The following is an 18,882-nucleotide window of genomic DNA, read 5'->3' as shown; positions in this document are numbered from 1 at the left end:
CTCACTGGTCTCACAGTGATCCTCCGCAGACTTTTACCCATATAGCCTGTGTATAGAGCACTCTAAGCCTGGCTGTGGTGGTTTGTCAGTCACATAGTTTCCACGTAGTACATACTTGTATACACACAAAGAGCTATTCTTAAATATGCAAAGTAAGGCTGGTTTATAAAAGAACAGTGTGGCCTGTTACATAGTCTTTGTAATGTTATTCAGATGTTTACAGCGACACCGATGGGACCATTGTTTAAGAGGAATATCAGTCCTTTTGAATCAATATTTGTGCTCACGTGTGGTTTTAAGTTGTTTCCCAATTTAAGTAAATTAAACAGGGAATCATACTTAAAACAGTATTAAAATGGATTAAGGACCCAAATCTGGTATTGGAGGAACAGAATAATTTTTAATGATAACATTCAAAGGCTTTTGCAACTCTCTTGGAACAGAGACAGGGGACATCTGTTTAAATCTACTCCTGTTTGTATGTTCTGAACTTATAAAATGCTTTATAATCATTAGCCCAGACTGCCAGAGTCACAGCAATCTGCTTCCCACAACAATACAAGCAAAATCATTACTACCAGTGAGTCACTACATGCAGTGTTGATCTACTAAACATACATGAAAACTATTTATGCCCATTTTTTTTTTTCATATTAATCAGCCTGGTGACAACAGCTTAACAAAGCTAAATGGAGGTTACAGTCATGCCGACTAAACATGCCCCCTTGGGTCCTTTGTGCGGCTGACAGTGGGCTGCCTGTGCACATAGGTGTGGGTGACCTGTGGGGCTATCCATGCAGGGCAAACCTGCACTTATCCCACATGGTACCATGGTCAGTGTGCCCACACAGCGTCCAAAGCAGTTTTGCTCTTATATGGGGCCAAGAGAATTCTTTCTTGGGAACCCAAAAGGGCAAAACTGCCATGGACCCCAAATGGGTTAGTCTCATATGGGCCTCATGGCCTTCATATGGGTTTTCACACACAGAAAACCCATATGAAGTACCCAAGGTATGACGTACCCAAAAGGACAAAACTGTTCTAGGCCCTGTGTGCTGCCTGGTGCTCATAGGATGAATGTGAATTTGCCTTTCCCCACACAGCCTCATGTGTGGCAAACATGAGCTTGATACTGACACAGAGTGCATTCTGGTTCATCAGCTGGGGAATATCGTGCATTGTCATGCATATGTTTTTGTTCCTAACTAAACCGTCGGAGAAAGTTTTAGAGGTGTTTATGTTTCTATCTGTTCTCTGTCCAGTATCTGAACTGGTTAACAAACAGCATTAGTATCCCAGGAGTACTGCTGCTAGCATGGAAAAAATAAAATGGCAAAGTGACTGATGCATAATATGAGCAAAGGTTTAGGTTCCAACATTATCAATTTCACACACAAAGAACTGCATACTTGCATTGATTATTATTTTTCTTATGAAATCCAATAGTCTGCCATGACAAAGAAAACACATGTTTTCTGTTCTGGAAGGAAATTTAGCTCCTGTTACTTTATTTTCTTATTTTAATTTTGTCTTGTATTTTATTTAAAAGCTCCACAAACTTCACCATAATAAGATAAGCAGATCTTCATATTTTGGGAACTAACTGCTGTAAAACAAAGAGAGAGACAGTGAAAGAGATTTAGGAAGAAAGGGAAACTATGCAACTGTCAAGTTGCCAAGATGTTAAGATGTTTATGTAATCTCTCCCCTGAATTTTTGCAATCTTTGTGTTCCTTCCCCACTCATTTAACCCCTGTCAACCCTTCTGTGTCCATTGACTTGCGTAGGAGTGAGCGTGAGCACTGGGAACTTGGGAACAGTGTGCAGTATGTGCATAGACTGCGCCTGAACAACTCAGGATCATTTCCTGTCCTCAGCTTCCAGCCTAATACCAAACAGACCTCTTCCTTAATATCCTTTCTATTTACCACTCCATGGGTGTGCCGGAAGTGAGGTCATGGTCTTCTTGGCATGGTCTTCTTATTATAATAAAAGAACTGTACAACAATAAAAAAATAAAATAAAATAAAAAACAGCATACCTTTTTAGAGGTGTACCTATTATATACATAATCTGCATACCAGATTGTCACCAATGAAAGACTTTCTATAGTTTAAAGTACTTCCAGTAAAAATACTTCATAAAAATATCCACAAAGACGGCCGAAGACACATGTGCTGAAAACAGTAAAATTCCACAAAGTAATGGCTCCTGACAGTTGCAGTCATGGTGGAAACATTTCCAAAGATGCGCAGAAGATTTTGGCTGTTCCACTTTCTGGTGTCAGTGAGCCTCCTTGAGAGCATTGCTGACCAAAGATATCTGCATGATCTGCAGAGTTAAAACAGTAAGATTTAATACATCTTAAGAGCTAATCCATCTGTTTGTAATTGTGGAGAAATACTGAGTCGTCGATATGTGCTTATACACCTCTATTCATGTGTTCTAGTGTGTTTCTATGTGCCCAGGTATGTGCATGTGATTTATTATTTATGAACAGGGAGTGGAAAATCACAGCAGGAAAGAGATCAGGCTCGTGACAAAACAAACCCTGTGCACAGGAGCTGCCTTCTCAGGATCCCATCTGTCCCATAAAGAAGCAACTGCAAGCAGATGCCTCCAGTGTGATTGGTTTTTATGGGGGGGGCACAGAGGCCAAAAAGACAAGTATGTGCTTTCACGCACTGGAAAAAGTGCAGAAAGCACCTGAAAAAGACCTTGATGAGGTTAATCCAGGTAATCCACGAATGCATTAATGAGCCATTTGTGAAGGGCAAGTTGTTTGTACCTTGACAAACTCGAGGATACATTAAAAATGTTTCTTTTCTCTTTTGTCTTCACTCAAGCTGATGGTTGCTTCAGTGTTACTTCTTTGCAATATTTCTTTGCAGTTTTATGTCATTGTATGCTTTTGATTAAAGAAGGAATGATGCTAATTCTCTCAGGGCGCCCTCCCTGGATATTAATTTCAGTTTGCTGTTGAGTCATAGGGGTGGTGTTTTCCTCCCCCTATCTCTCTCCCCTCTCTCTAACAGGAAGACAAAGGTTTATTATTCTTTCATAACTATAATCACATTATTGCAATACTTGAGAAAAAAAAAACGCAGCCATTCCCTAAACAGATTGTTTTGCATTTACATTTTAAGAAAATTGCGGATGTCAGAAGTGCAAACAGCCTAAGCACTTCTTCTCTTTATTCCGCTTGCTCTACTGTGGTTTCAGCCACCCGAATCCAAGCCTTTCATCAGAGGTTTCCATCTACTGTTCATTCACGCTGCCTCGCTGCGGTGCAGATCCCCAACAAAGGCTGTGCATGGCAACCTTTGGAAAATGAGTGGGTGTGGCAGCTCTCTCACGAAATGTACTGCAAATATTAATCTAGGTTAAATACTGTAGTTAGCTTTTGTTACTATGAAACCTGCCTCGAACACACAGCCTCACCTGATCCTGGCAGTTAGCTTTGTGAGCAAGTGCTATCTTGTTTAACTCTCCCCACCACCACCACTACAGTCTTTACACACTTTATGTTTCATTCTTCCCTACCTGCAGACAGACCTTTGCCAATCATTAGTCACACTCCCTTCCCCCATCACCGTTTCCATCTCCAAAAATGCTGTGAATTTATATTTATATTGAGCACCACACGGGAAGGTTTGGGTTTGTCTGACATGATCCAGGAAAAGTCTGTCTTAAAGCCATACGTGCTCTGTAATTAGACTGCTCTCATTATCTTTAAGTCATTTTCACCTCCTCCTCTTCTTCTGTTTCTTCCTGTTTTTATCCCCAGTCTCCTACCCTTAACATACCCACCCTCCTCAGACTAACCCAGTACTGGCGTGTAAATCAGCCCCAGGGACAGGTGGACATCTGCCAGTTATGAGGAGATTCAGGCAGGAATGTGATAGCTGATGCAGCAAAGAGAAGCATTCAAATTCTGGCGTAAAGGAACTCGGCTTTTCCACTAAAGGTGCTACAGGTTCTCCTTCAGCACCTCCTTCATCGATGCAGACGACTGGGTGGATTTTTGGAGAGATGCCTTCCACTTTCTTTTTGTTTTGCTTGCATCCAAAGACAAAGGGGGAAGCAGTAACTTGAGAAAGTGGTGGTGGGAGGATGTTTGATTTGGAACGATGATCCTGAAAGACCAGTGGGTGCAAAATTAAATGCAGTTTCAAGTGAAGTGAGTGAATGCTTAGATTTTAGAGCCTCCAAACTACGTGGGTTAACGAGCGAAATATGTGACCGAAATATCTAGACCAGGATGTTCTTTCAAGTCCCAGAAGGGTGTAGCACAATAACAGCTCAGTTCTGACACTGACCCTCTGGAAGGATAAAATGAACACTTGATTTCACTCTTCTCAGCTTTTCTTCCTTATTTTCCCATGAAGACTATGGGCAAAACTAATGAAAAATGTCACATTGCCCCCGCAATCATATGGCTTCAATAAACCTGGCAAACCCAGAGCTTGTTTAAAAATGCTGGTAGTTAAACTGCTTGCAAAATATGACAAACAAAGGTCGGTGCATGCTGAGAATACAAAAATACTGTTCATGATATGCAGCAATCAAACATGAGAAAAACATTATTATTACCAGTGTTAACTCAGTGGTGCGGTCAATTCCTGATGCAAGATACTTTTTCATGTATCTTGCAGCTGTTCTCAATTAGTATGTCAACTCCTTCAGCGTAGCAGTTGACATATTATTGGGATTACATGTTTACTATGTTTTGTGTGAGGCTGCTTTTACCAGTGCTGTTACCAGTCGCACTATATCGTAACACGACTCTTTTAAGTTACAAATATTCATCAAAAACACACATTTTGAATTATAAATCAACATTAAGCTTTGTCATTGCATCGTAAGTACACTGAGCCACATCAGTTTTTGTCAAAATAAAGCCAATGGAAGCTTTAGCTTACTTTACTTAAGCTGCATGTACCAGCCATACAAGCCTGGGATAGAATTAATGTAAAGTTATTTAAAACTTTATTTTCAAAGTAGATTTTAACATTCTGAAAGATGCACTTACTTTCTATTTAGTATAGAAGATCAAGGGCATTCGCATATATGCATTAAATATAATTAAGCTACAGGTTATATGAGCATTAACAGTATAAACAAGGGGAATTAGGAATCCTGGGTCTGTCTGCTAACATCTCTAAAGGTTACTAATTAACATGTTTTATTTAATATGTGCAAAAATTAGAGCACAAAAATTGCATGTTGTGTATTCTTGGTTATTCTCTTGAGATTGGGAGGCATACACTGAGAACTAGAATTCACCGCAACAAACAATTTCAGCATGTATTCTCTCCATAGCAATGCAACTTGACATTTTCAAGTGTCAGTTATTAAGCAGATTACTTAGACGTGACAGATCCAGGTAGCTGCTGTTCCCTTACAGTCTTTAAACTACACAAAACAAACCGGCGGCCTGCACAAAGTTTTCTATCAACACACTTGAGAGCAGAACTGATCTCATTCCTCATAAAAGAAAATGTTCTTTTAAAGAAATAGCTTGGAGGGAAAGAAGACTAGGATTTGTAATCCAGCATTTTCCTGAAGCTATTCACAACACCCATTAAACGTTTAGATGCGTGGGTGAAAAAGTGCAAAGCCACAAAACAGCAGTTCTTACACCATGTAACATATTGTTTCGTTTCTTGTCAAACTGCATGGAAAAACTTGGGCTAATATTCCTGGAGTTGCGTTTTGCCTGTTTTCTCAACAACAGAGGGAACCCCCGCTCTCCAGTGCTCCTACACACCCTCACCACACTACACACACCACAGCTTTCCTCCCTCCCCTCTTCTTGGAGCTTGCCCTTTTTTGGCTGTTCCTCTTTCTTTCTTTTTTTCATCTTTTTTTTTTTTTTTTTTTTCTCTGAAAGAGGGATAGTGTGACAGCTTTTCCTGCTTGTAGATTGGAACCGGGAGAGAGAGAACTCTGTTACTCGCTCCGTCTCCAACTTTCAGAGGAAGTTACCACCTCTTCCCCAGACCCTGTACACATACTCAGGCAAACACACGCTCCCTTCAGGACTTGACCACAGCAGCAACAGAGCAACAGTCAAGGCTGCTTTTAATGCCGTGCTCTTTTTTTCCTTTTCTCTAATTCAAAATTTGGAGGGAAGGAAGATTAAGATTTGCAGTTTGCTTTCTGCGAGGACTGAACAGCTTCTCTCAAGAGTGACAGGTGAGTTTAACATTCATATCATAGAAACTCCTGTGAATCACGAACACTATTTTTTTTTAAATTAACTCTTTCCTGTATTAGAGAGAGTCTGAGATTTAATTTGTTTTAGTTTAGAGAGATGCTTGGTCTTGGGAAAACCTTCCTGTGCTACAAAGTCTGATATCTGGTCTTCATCACAGCGAGTCTGGTAAGTTTTTACAAGAAAAAGCAGCTTATCTGCAGTTGTTTCTGTTTTGATTAACTGTGTTCAAAGGTTTAGAGAAGCTTGAGTGAAGTGACTGAGTTTTAGTAACAGCAGTGTGAATACATTCTTCAAACCTTTTAAGCACCTGGCATCTTTTTTACATAAAAACACGTTGTTCTACTACAATCTACTGTCTCGAACTAAGCTGGATCCTCATCTGCCGTGTCAGTGCATCAGAGCTGAGTTAAAGTGTTTTTAGCTTGTAACAGATCTAAGAAGAGCTGATGCAGCACCAGTTCAGACAGGACAGAAGAGCTGGATTTCCTGTGCCTCTGCACATCATTTCTAAACTTAAAGCCACTAGATAGTTGTCTAATAAAAGGTTCAATATAAGCAAACATCCTGTTGCTGTTTTGTTGTGTTTTTAAGGCCACAAAAGAGCAGATTCTTACAGTAAAATAAGAGAGGTGAGAGAATTTTAAAAGTAGGGCACACATGGTGCGTATGGCTCTATTCATCTGTCAGTTTTTCTTTTCCTTTTTTTTTTTTTTTTGCATAAGCACTAAGAGAAGATCATGGTCAACAGCAGCTGACCATATGCCTCATTTCCATTAGTTCTAGCTTTCTGCTGGATGATTGTGGTTAGCACCTCTTATCAGAGAGAAGAGCGCTGATGGGTGGAGGCTGGAGCTGCTCTCCAGTGTCCTTTTATTCACACTATCTGAGTGGACTGCTTGCACTGTAGCCTCCCACATTCAATCAGATAATCTCCCATAGGAAGAGCATGTAACAGGGTTAAATGACCCCTTGGAGCCTGATTATCAAGACTTGACTTCTGCATGACCTCTCCAAGCTATTCATACTAGCAGACTTTTCTTTTTCCAAAACCCAGTTGACTCACTTGTCAGTTGGCCTGTCTTATCTGTCCTGAGGATGGTTGGTAACTCTCTCCATTTACTCAGAGGTGAAAGGTCAGATTCTGACTTGATTTGCTTGTCTAAAGTCCCATGGTACCAATCTGTTTGCAGAAAGTTTCAATCCACACAAAGCCAGGATAAGTCAAAAGAACTTAGCCCAATGGATAGCATTCATAAACAAACCCAGTGCAAGAGAAGGGCTAATATAGGCAGCTAGATATATTATCGTTACTCTTTGTAATTTATGTTTACACATGAACAAATAGCCTGTAATGATGTAATGCTATTGAAGCCCTGCAGAGGTATAGTGTGTACATACATTTGGCTGATTTAGCAGGACTCAAAATTGGGCAACAGTGCTGTTTTATCAAATGTGAACAATGCATTGTTATCACAAAAGCATCCCAGTAAACATTCTCAAAGTCCCATGTGTAGACCACCGCATCAAACTTCATGTTTCCAGTTCTTGGCTTTGGGAGAGAACAATTGTACTAAAAATTGAAGTAAGAGCAATGAGGTAATTTTCCATCAGTGCATGAATTAAGCGAATTAGATCTTAATGCATATGCATTTAGTGTGCCTCTTATGTCCCTTGGACATAACTTGGACAGATGGAAAAATGCTGAATCAGGAGTTCACTGTTGGTTGCTCAGTATTGCAAATTGTCCCAAACAAAAGTTACAAAAGATGGGAATGTCAAAGAAAGTAAATGAAAAAATGTCAGCCAACACCAATGAACCACTTTACCTACATTTATTCCTTGGAGTATTTTCAGCTTGTTCCAACTTTAACATTCCATGCAATGGAAATACGGTAGTTGTCTTGTGCATCACTTTTTAATTTCACATTGATTGTCGCTGACATCTTTTTAGGTGAGTTGGGTTTAAAGTTAAACTTGCAGTGGTTTGTTTCATATATGGATGTATAGCATATGTTTGTCCTAAGGTCAGAGTGCCTTTGATAACCACTGCATGGGGAAAAAAATGCTTTGCCAAAAAATGGTTTATTTACAGTGAAGATGCTGTGATAATGGTTTCATGGGGCATATTTAAGCTAGGATATGAAGTCATGCAGGATCAGATGATCATCAGCAGATCTCTCTGAACAACACCCAGCCCCAAAACAAAGTGCTCCATTTAAACAGCAGGCCTTCTCCTTTTAACTGTTAGTGCTGGTGGTTTTATTATAGCCGCTAACTGTTGTTACCAGGGTTGAAGATGTGGGAAAAATGGTGAGTGTTTATCACTTGTCTAGTTTTTCATCAGGTAAAAACACAGCTCCAAAATCATGTCATTCATCAAGCAGCAGCTGGTTTCACCTTAACGCCCTTTTAACACACTCATATATGTATACAGATTTAATTACTGCACTTTTAACAGCGGTTTTGTTTAACAGTTATATGGCCTTGGTCAAAAGGTGATAGCTAACACATAAAAATATATATATATTTTAGGTCACTGACAAATATGAGTTTGATAAATGAGGTGTCTCCAAAACTATGTTTAGCAAAGCTTCAACTAGCCGGTGATGCCTTCCAGGACTCAGGGCTTATTGTCTTCTAGCGGGAGCCCCACTGGCCTAGACAGTCTGGTCTTTAGATTTCAGTGGATGGTTGACATGTTAAGTCCAGTGGGTTTACCTAAGCTTACACTCCTATCTTGGATACATGTATGCTGAGACATATTTGCAGCTGGACACACACATACTGGAAGAAGAGGGGCATGCAGGAAAAGACACACGTTGAAAAAATGTGCTTGAGCATGCATAAATGTGTGGTGGGCATATTTTTGCTTAGGCTGCAATATTTAGTACATTTGCTGTTTGAAACAATGACAAGAGCTGAATGAATGTTATTTAGGCCCAAACTCAAGGCATTATTCCGCAGATATAACAATCAACAATAACTTGCTATTATGTTAAGTAATATTTGCACCCTACAAGAACACATAAAATTAGCTCAAGTGACAACAAAAGCACTGTCAGCAAAAGCCATGTCACATTTTTATTTTTGTCTTGCTGTAAATAAACCCAGAAAATTGAAAGGATTAGTTTTAGAGCACCATGCCATCTTATAAACTATCATTTTTAAGCTATGCTATGATCTGTGCTCTAAGCACCTCCTCACATCTCTATTGTAAAAATATGACACTATCATGATCTAAGAGTTAACCATAACAGATGACAGCGCTGTTTTTCTAATTGCTACTGGTTACTAAAAGAAGTCAGTAGGAGCCACTACCTCAACAGCCCCTAAAATAGTCATACAAGCAGCCTTCACTTTCACTACACAAACTCAGTCCTGCCAGAGCAACACTTCGAAACTCCCCAAATCTACTGGAACTGCAACATATTTGTGGATAGCCTACAGCGAGCTGTATGGGCCCAATCATGGAAAGGGCAAACACGTGTTTTGTGTCACAGAGTAATCCGTAGGGTCCATGTAATTGATACAGTATGTGGTGCTGGCTTGCTTGCTGGATGATGGCCAAGATAAATGAAAACGATGAGATCATGTCTCTATTTTTGGAGATTTCAATTTGTGCTGATCTAAAGCCCAAAGTAATTTAGGGAATTGTAGAGGAACGCTCAAATGAATCGATCTAAACATCCAGGAATTACTCAAACAACCTATAAGAAAAAACTGTACACACACGAATATATAAATAAACCTTTCAGCACAACACACAATGGTTGTCATAAATTGGATTCCCTACTGCCATCAGCTATTTGACTTATACCTTGATGACGTCAGTATTAAGAAGGAGCATGGGAAATCTCTCCCTGATTTACATAGCAAAGCATTCTCTCTCTCCCTCATATCAGGAACACATCTGGGTGCTATTAACCACTTGCTCTAACCCCAAGCTCAGTCCTGCATCTCTATTACCCTCCCATTACCTGCCATAACCCACAAAACATATTCTCCACAGGGCGAGCAGTACACTGAGGTTCACTTCTTCATGACATGAAGATGGAAAGGAATTAATCAGGGCAAGAGATGCTTTGCCCTGAGTCTACCACTGCCATCACGTTGGACAGTGAATTCCTAACCTAACTGTTGTTGAAAGCTAAATATCTGTTGTAAAATAATTGGCTGACAATACTGCCGGGAGTTTGTGTTCACTCCTGGAAAAGGGTTTGTCCTTGAAAGAAAAGCTGTTGTTCATTAGGCTTATGTAAAATACAGTACCCAGTGCCCAGAGCCATCAACGCATAAAAACCAAAGGTCTTTTTCAGCATCATATCCAACACTAAAAGATATTCAAGACATTCAAGACTCTCTAAGAGTCTCAAGAGGAAACTTGATAAAAGCTGGGCATGTCCTGACTTTTAAATTTGCTATGCTGTTTGTCTTTGCAGCTGGCTGTAGCTAGGGTGAGTAGTTCAGAATGGGGTCAAATATGATTGAAATTCTGTTTGTTTTTACCAACCGTGAATGTTACATGGGTAATTTTTTTTTCTCGATGATTTAATCATGTTCTGTCAAACTACTGGGAGTGGTTGGGTTCTTGTAGTAGTTCTTGAAAACTGAAAGTCTTCATGTTCATATTGGCAAAACAATCTTCAGTCATCAGCAGACAAAGCTTTCACTGTGCTCATCAACCTTTTCTTGAGCTGAGGCTGGAAATAAATGCTGACCTTGGAAACTTGAGGTAATGAGACAACCTGCACTCGAGGACCTCTCATTCGCTTTGGACGATGCTCATACTCTTCACCTGCAAATGTGGTTTGAAGCCCCACAGGCACTTAAATTCATGGGAAGTTTGAAATCCTGCTGGTCTGTGATAACAGCGAAAACTTCATCTGCTTTTGTAATCAGTGTGATTCTAAATGGGCAAAAGAGCCAGGACAAGACAGCAGGTATACTTTATATTTTCAACTCTCATTTCCACTGTCAGCCCCAAAAAGCTTTTTTTTAAAATCTTATTTGCATGTTAAAGCTCTTCCTAAAACACATCTTTTTCTGAGAAGTTACGTTAACCACTCTCTGTTTAAATAAATGGTGGAAAGAAACATATCATTAATTTAAAAAAATACTTGATTTAGTTATTAACTGTTTGATCATTTTTCTAACCGTTTGGCTTTTAAGAAGCATTTTAAGAGCAGTGGTTCAGATCTGCTGGCCAGCTACACCCCTCTGTGTGGAGTGCACCTTCCCTCAGTATTCCAGCTTCCTTCTACAGTTCAAAGACAAGCTTGTTAAGTTAACTGGTTATACTAAATTGGTGTGACTGTGAGCATTACTGATTGTCAGTCTTTGGATGTTAGCCCCGTGATAGTTTGGCAGTTTGTACCTTGTCGCTTGCCCCATGACAGCTAGGCTAGGTTCCAGCCCTCCCACAACCCTCAGGTGGATTAATGGTTAAAGAATACCATATCTCTGTCCTTTCAATATTTTTCTAAAAGTTATCTAGCATAAAAATTTGGCTTTATTTGATTGTTTTTTGCTGATAAATACTACGCCTGATCAAACACTCTCAAACTCTCCAAGCTGTGTCTGCTCATGTTCAGCCTGGGTTTCTGCATCTTTCCTGATGTTACCCTTATGAATTTTTTGTTTCCAAATGGAACAACCTTCCTGTCAAGCTTTCACAACGGGGTAGCAGAACTGACAGAAATCATAGCTTGAAATCCAAGATGTTGGTGTCAAGAGTAACTTGGAAGAAATGTACTTTTACTTTCTCCAGAAATGCAGCTCTGTGCAACCCTCCGCCGTCTGAAGAAAACTTACAGGCACTTCCAGAAGAAATTACCCTTCACCCTGTGGACATCCATGAATGCTTTCACAGACACAGTTGACAGAGATCTTGGTTTGGACAATGTTTCTATTTACCAAGTGGAAAGTAATCTACTGCACTTCTGCTGTTTTGCGGAGAACTTGAAATTCCATTATGTTTGAGTGCTTGGAGACGGTTCGCTGGCTTGATTACAGGTGTCTGATAAATGGTGTGCACATACATCCAGCAGATATTTTTGTGATACAGTTTCACATTCTTTGGCATGTGAGCCAAAACGAAGCTATGATTCAGTAAATCTTTTTTTTTCTTTTTACAGGAACTTGCACGGTTTCAGAATGAGATCTGAAAGCTGGAAATAATGCGTTTGTTTGATGTTGTGAATCATTTAGAGTTTTTTTTTTTCTATCGGCAGCTACAGAATAAGAGCATAATTAAGACCAAAAAAAGATGCTATAAATCCTACACAGCAAAATCTCCAGTGTTAAATTAACACTGGAGAGTGTCTATATGGGTCCACACCTCTGAGTGTTAAATACAACACTGTTGAGTGTTAAATTAACACTTTTGACAGTGTTATATGTTTAAACGTAACCTGGTCAGTTTTGAAGATTAACAAAGACTAACACTGAGCAGTGCTGATTTTCTAACACTGGAATATTTCTAACATTTTGAGTTATTTTCCAGTGTTAGAAAATCAGCACTGCTCAGTGTTAGTCTTTGTTAATCTTCAAAACTGACTAGGTTACTTTTAAACATATAACACTGTCAAAAGTGTTAATTTAACACTGGAGACTTTGCTGTGTAACAGCACCTTTTGTGATCTTGGCTACTAGAGAGAGTCTGTGTGTGCATGTAGATCTGGGCATTTTCATTTTGTGAAGTTTCATCCCAGGCAAACCACAGACACACTGTCTGTTGTGCTAGGAATCATTGCAGCTGCAAAGAAATTGGAGGTATTAAAAATATTTATTTTCTTCTGTGGTTCAGTGTGTGTGTCATTACAATGCGGAAATAACACAGACAGGCTTCCTTGTGTAATCTGACCTTTTCATGTTCTGTGTATAAATCAAATGTGGCTTGACTCCTCGCGTAAATTCCACTGAAGAGTTACAACTTTGACTTTTTCATTGTGGAAAAGGAGCAATATGGTTGGATGGTTTATGAAACTACTGTAACTGGTGAACTATCCAAGGGGAAAAGTGCGTCTATTCTGTGACAGACCTTTGCCTTGGAAAGCTGCCCATCTAAGGAGCCACCTGATAAACTGCTCAGCTGACATCTGTGTACAGTAAACAGCCCAGTCTATTCTGTCTCAACCTACTTATCTAAGACAATGAAGCAGAGGAAAGGCTTTGCCCTGGATGTTGCCTCTGTGGAAAGGGATAAACCTTGTGGGAAGGAAGAGCAGTTGTGGTTATCACCACAACAGCAAAAATATCACACTGCATAACATTTTGTAGCTGGTCCTCCACTCAGCTATTTCTTCTAAACCAAAGCAAACAATGCCGGGTCAAAAATAGCGCCTGACCTCTTCTCAGGCCACAACGTCATGATGTGTTTATCTTGGCTTCTGCAGTGATCTGACACAAACAGCTCATTGCTGAGTGACACACACACACATGCACAGAGATGAATGGTAATTTAGTTGATGCCCTTTCCATTTGTTACTGGAATAATAGCTGTTTTGATATAACAGGACATAAAATATAGACTGTGTGTTTCGCACAGAAAAAAAAGAAAATAATGTCAGGATGATGATTTGAGTGATTATTTAATATTCAGAGACATGAAGAAGACCTCAGACGGGGTGAGCCTAAGTCTTTGACCTGAGGGTATGAGACCCTCAGAAATTCTGCCTTTTTGGACCTTAACAGGGCCAAAAAAGCTAGAATTTCAAAAGAAATGCCTCTTTCTGCACCTCAAACCAGATGAGTAGGGTCACAATATTTTCCAGGCTGTTAAAAATTTAACAACTGTTTAAGTAAAACATGATGGAAATAAATGATACATCAAGTCCCCAAAGCATGACTGTTTTCTTATAATGAAGGTCTCCTTTTTAAAGCTTTCGGGTTGTGCAAAACCTGCAAAAGAAAAACAGATTGGGTCACTTTGAGAACATGACTGAGAACTGAGTCATGATACAGTGCATGCTGCTGCAGAGGAACAGGTCTGTTAATAATTTCCTTGTTTGACTAAAACAAACACACAACAAAACAACAAGCCAGGATAATTAGTGTTTAAATAGGTTTTAAACAGCTCTCCAGTTATCATTAGCCACCAGTAACAGATGCCAAGATCCTAAAGCTCAGTTTTGCTGCATAGCGGTGTGAGTAGAGGTCAGTTAATGTTCTGTAGGTACCCAATCATTAGCTTTGACCTTGGCTTAAAAAGACTGTAGTCATCTGAGCCGTTTACTTTATTACCCCTGGGACAAAAACAAAATATTTCATTTAAAGTCTGTGCTTTTCTGCTCAGCTTGGATAATGATGATAGATTCCATTATGTGGATTCTATCATCGAGTGGGATTCGCCTCAGCAGGAGATCGGAAATGAATCTGTTCATTATTTGTTTATCTACTTTTTATAAAGAGAGGAAGCTTGTTTGGAAGACAGTGCACGGGTCTATCACTGCATCGTGGAGCAGCTGCCTCCTGTACGGGCCCCCCCCCGAGTGCTGTTTCAGTTAGGCACTGTGTAAAGTGCATAGGATCTGCCAAGAGTCAGCAAGATCAAAATCTGCCCTGGAAAGCTCAGAGGCTCTGCTAAACCAACTGCTGCTGGCAGAGGATCTTTTTTCCTAAACAGGGGTGCAAGTCAAAAAACTCCACAGCTCAGCATTTTCACAGCGCTCAGCTCTGCACCTGGCATGTAAACCGCAAAACCCCCAGGATGTTATAGGGCTTTTAGTAAGTATAGAAAATTGATTGTTATTGTTCAAGGTGCTAGAAACAAAAAGAAAAATCTCAAGTTCGTGTCACTTGTTCAAAGTTCAAAATGTTCTGTTTTGTCATCCTTGCACAATGCTGCAATGAGAGAGCAGCATTACAGGTCCCTGAGGCTGGAGAGTGGAAACACCTCACTTGTATTTTACTATTGATGACAGCTTTACATCTAATAGGTGTGTTTTCCCTACAGAGCCAGAAGGGGACCCTATGTTTTTGGGGATTTTTTAGCTGTCAGTACTCATTTTGCTAGTATCTTTGTAATTGGATCTGATGTTGTTCCCAGCTTTCTATGCATAAAAGTCTAAATGTGGAGTATCTTCAAGTCATAGAACAAAGTCCCACTAAGTTCATATCACAAAATAATTTAGTTCCCAAGATCTAATCAAATGTATTTAAAGACATCAAAAAAAAATTTACTTTTTCTTTTAGCAAAAAAAAAAAAAAAAAAGTTACTTTTCATGTTGCTTTTATGACACTAATATGCACAACTTGGCCATACCTGTGTTTTTTTTTCTGTGTTGGAACAACTTAAGCACTAAAAAATGCAAAATGTCTGCCTCTGGTCTCCTGCTGGACCACGTAACCTGCAATAGGTCTGTCTTTGTTTGCATTGCAGACGCCTCACTGAGTTTGGCTCTAACATAGCTTGACGTGTCTGTGTGTGTATTTGCTCTTTTTTTCAGGGTGGCCAAATCAACTATTTAGCCTGAAGACCAAAGATCACAAGCCGTGATCCAACAGCAGAGAGAAAAGAGGAGCGTGATAATTTTGCATCTGTTCTCCAACTTCTCAGAACAATATGAACTGGAACTGAAGCTCCATAGTTTCATTTTTGTGGTAAGTTTTATACTTTATCTGCACTCCCCTTTCTGTTTACTTCTACTTTTACAAGAGAATGTTTGCTGTGTTTTAAAGTTCATTAGTGGGCCATATTACATATGGTTTACACATGTGTGGTTTCATGCTTGAATTTTACTAAAAGTTCCATCAACAAGTAAGCACACATGCTAAATAAATTATTGAGGTAGTCACATCATGATAGAGATCAGACATTGAGATTATCACTGGGTGCAATTTAGAGGTAAATGGAAACATAAACATGTGGTTTGTGCAATATGAACGAGTCCATATGATCTCTATAGGCACAGTGACATGTGGTTTAACTTAGAGAAGAGCGCACACAGGTTAGAGTGAGATGGTTGCAGCGCTCGTCATCATATCTCGTGAACAGAATGGTTTTTTTTCCACAGTCAGCCACAACACAAAGCACATGCTAAAGAGGGATGGTGCTAACGTGTGTATGTGTGTTATTCTGAACTGGTCTTTTTTCTGTTGTCACCAGCACTCTTTTATGTAACTTGGTGCAGCTCTATGATGCCATCCTTGGGTAGTGACAGAAGTTATGGCTGCACATAGCAGCGGAAGAAGCACAACAAAGTTCATTTGACTGACAGGATATGGGAGGATAAGGCAGCTTAAATGTCAAGGAAACAATGGCTAAACATTAGAAAAATGTCAACCGTGCACTGGCTGCTTCCTCTGAGCTTTACAAATCGATCTGACAGTCCCATCTGACACGAAGGAGCCCGTTGCGGCTACTTGGGAAATTGACTCTTGACCTCATTTATATAGGGTTGTCATGGTTCAGAGAGAATGGCTGAGGCAAAGTGCCATGTGCCAAATGCATTATGATGATCCCACATCAAGCTAGTAGTTAATAGTGACACAAAGGAGCTTTTGTTGGGGACTCGAAGGCCTCATCCCACCCACCAGGCATATGAAGAATGTTGTGGTCAGTGGGTTTGACATCCCGGCGCTGCACAGAATATAAACCTGGAGGAAAAGAAGTCTGGCAGATATTTCAAAAGCGACTTTTAGCACCTGGAAGAGAACTGATTGATTAAGTGTCTTGTATCTTATAGCAGTCAGATTAAATATTGTGTGTCAAATGTCTGCTACAGGTGTAAAAGAAGAAAACCGAGTCACCATGGATGTGAAGAAAAAGGAAATGGACCTCCTAAGTAACAGCATTGCTGCCTATGCACACATCAAAGGTAAGCCACAGTGTGAATTTGCCTCTCATTTTTTAACAACATTTAACTGTATCTAATGCAGTTTGTTTTTGTCCCTTCTTTAGCAAATCCAGAGAGTTTTGGCCTTTACTTTGTGCTTGGAGTGTGTTTTGGCTTGATACTCACACTCTGCCTACTGGTGATTCGGATCTCCTGCAAGCCACGCACTACCATTACCCCCTCCACTCCTGAGAAAAAAAACTTAAAGGACATCAACGAGGAGGATGAGGACAGTGATGACGATGATGAAGATGAAGAAGTGGACGATGTAGAGGCGACTGTTCCGTTGCCCACCACAGAAATCTCTGTTGGCAATCACACCAGCCAGTCGGATGGGACACTGAGCGTGAATGTGTTTACTTCAGCCGAAGAGCTGGAGCGTGCACAGCGACTGGAGGAGAGGGAACGCATCATCCGAGAGATCTGGAGGAACGGCCAGCCAGATATCCTGGGGACAGGAACGGGAACTATTGGAAGAGTGCATTACTACTAAGAAACATGAGGCTAAGGAAAGTGAGCCCTGAGGAAATGAGACATAGACTTTTGGGTGGGCCTGGTGTCCCTCAAGCCCGAAAGCCTGCGTTAGATACAAAGTGACTGGATATTAGTCATATTTGACATACTTAGCTCTGACAGAGCAGACTGAGATATTGCACTTCTTATGTAGCATTGATAAATCTGACTGATTAACCAAACCAATGGAGGTCTCAAGGACTGAATAATTCATATGGAAGAGATGTGGAGTGAATGTGGGGAATGATGGGACACTTGAAGTAATCAGTCTATTAAACTTGGTGCTTAATTACAGAAATGAAAAGTAGATTTGTGTATGTAATAAATGAAAAATGAAAGTGTCAATAAGTAAAAAAGAACTGTTTGTTTAAACAAAGACTATTTCCACTAACAATTCTCACATTATAGGATAATGAATTTGCAGGATAAATCAAAGCACTTCATGAGCATATATACGTGTATTCAACAACATCAGATACTGAAGTCCAAAGGTATATACTGATCAGCTTCAAAATGAAACTCTATCTAATTGTTGATGTTCTTCCTGCACTGCTAAAACAGCTCTGAAATGTGGAAGAATAAATACCACGTTTGTAGGGCTTACTGGGATGGGAGGAACAGGTACTGAATTTTAAAATAAAATCCAGACCTCAAAGTTTTTCAGGAAGAACATTAGTATTGCAACATGATATCCAGTGCTATTGATATATTAATGCTGTGGCTGATCAGTGTGTACAAATCTAATAGATCTAATCATGTAAAAAATAAATAAATAAATAAAATAAGCAAACATGTCAAAATGTCAGAAAAACACAACAAGAATCACTACACCTTTGGGCCATAAATATATTTTCAATAATAATAATAATAAAGATGGAGAAAGATCACTTTTGCCACTTTTATTTCTCAATATCACCGTAGTGCTTGATGCACATTTGTTCTTGATACAACTATTCAGTTTGGCTCTTGGCCACTTTAACACAGTTTTCTTTCATCCGCTGACATCTGGAAACTACAAAAGCTAATGTTTCCCTCCATAAAGCTAAGTAGCCTGCTAGCTTTTTAGTCTAATACATGCTAACTCTGCTACCTGTTGCCACTGCCTTTGCAGTCGAAGCTGAAGCAGGGTTGGAGTAAGGCTCTTGGCCAGGTTCCATGAACTCTGTGGTCTACACCACAGACCTCTAGTGCTAAGATTTGTCTGACATGTTCAGCGTCTCTGGAACATGAATCTTTTCGACTTATGTGACCTGTTGGTTTTACACGTTTAACTTCAAATTATTCCATATATGTAAGATGGGCATTAGGATGTTG

General features: G+C 39.8%; 1 protein-coding gene across 3 annotated transcripts; it reads left to right on the top strand.

The window, feature by feature from the left end:
• The first annotated feature begins 5,841 nt into the window (after positions 1 to 5,841).
• On the top strand, positions 5,842 to 17,906 carry eva1ba (eva-1 homolog Ba (C. elegans)). Of its 3 annotated transcripts, XM_085291464.1 has the most exons (5): positions 5,842 to 6,198; positions 6,308 to 6,385; positions 15,667 to 15,820; positions 16,945 to 17,037; positions 17,121 to 17,906. In XM_085291464.1, the coding sequence occupies exons 4-5, from the start codon at positions 16,971 to 16,973 to the stop codon at positions 17,546 to 17,548; spliced, it is 495 nt and encodes a 164-aa protein (XP_085147590.1). In that variant the 5' UTR covers positions 5,842 to 6,198; positions 6,308 to 6,385; positions 15,667 to 15,820; positions 16,945 to 16,970; the 3' UTR covers positions 17,549 to 17,906. The 3 variants fall into 3 exon arrangements, with proteins under 3 accessions (XP_085147590.1, XP_085147591.1, XP_085147593.1); XM_085291465.1 differs by lacking the exons at positions 5,842 to 6,198; positions 6,308 to 6,385 and adding an exon at positions 14,651 to 14,944; XM_085291467.1 differs by lacking the exons at positions 5,842 to 6,198; positions 6,308 to 6,385 and adding an exon at positions 14,972 to 15,156.
• Positions 17,907 to 18,882: the final 976 nt, after the last annotated feature.

The sequence above is a fragment of the Mchenga conophoros genome, linkage group LG11 (assembly GCF_057382185.1).
Source record: "Mchenga conophoros isolate Kocher_MC1m ecotype Shallow Benthic linkage group LG11, M_conophoros_male_GT1.1, whole genome shotgun sequence".
NCBI classification, from domain to species: Eukaryota; Metazoa; Chordata; class Actinopteri; order Cichliformes; family Cichlidae; genus Mchenga; species Mchenga conophoros.
Note: the sequence above shows the minus strand (reverse complement) of the source record. Positions and strands in the feature narration are given on the sequence as shown.

What these genes read in the sequence shown, in the direction of transcription:
- eva1ba (XM_085291464.1), top strand. Translation starts at nt 16,971, where the DNA reads ATGGATGTGAAGAAAAAGGAAATGGACCTCCTAAGTAACAGCATTGCT. An exon ending in TGCCTATGCACACATCAAAG is followed by an intron (nt 17,038 to 17,120) that starts GTAAGCCACAGT and finishes TCCCTTCTTTAG; the next exon opens with CAAATCCAGAGAGTTTTGGC.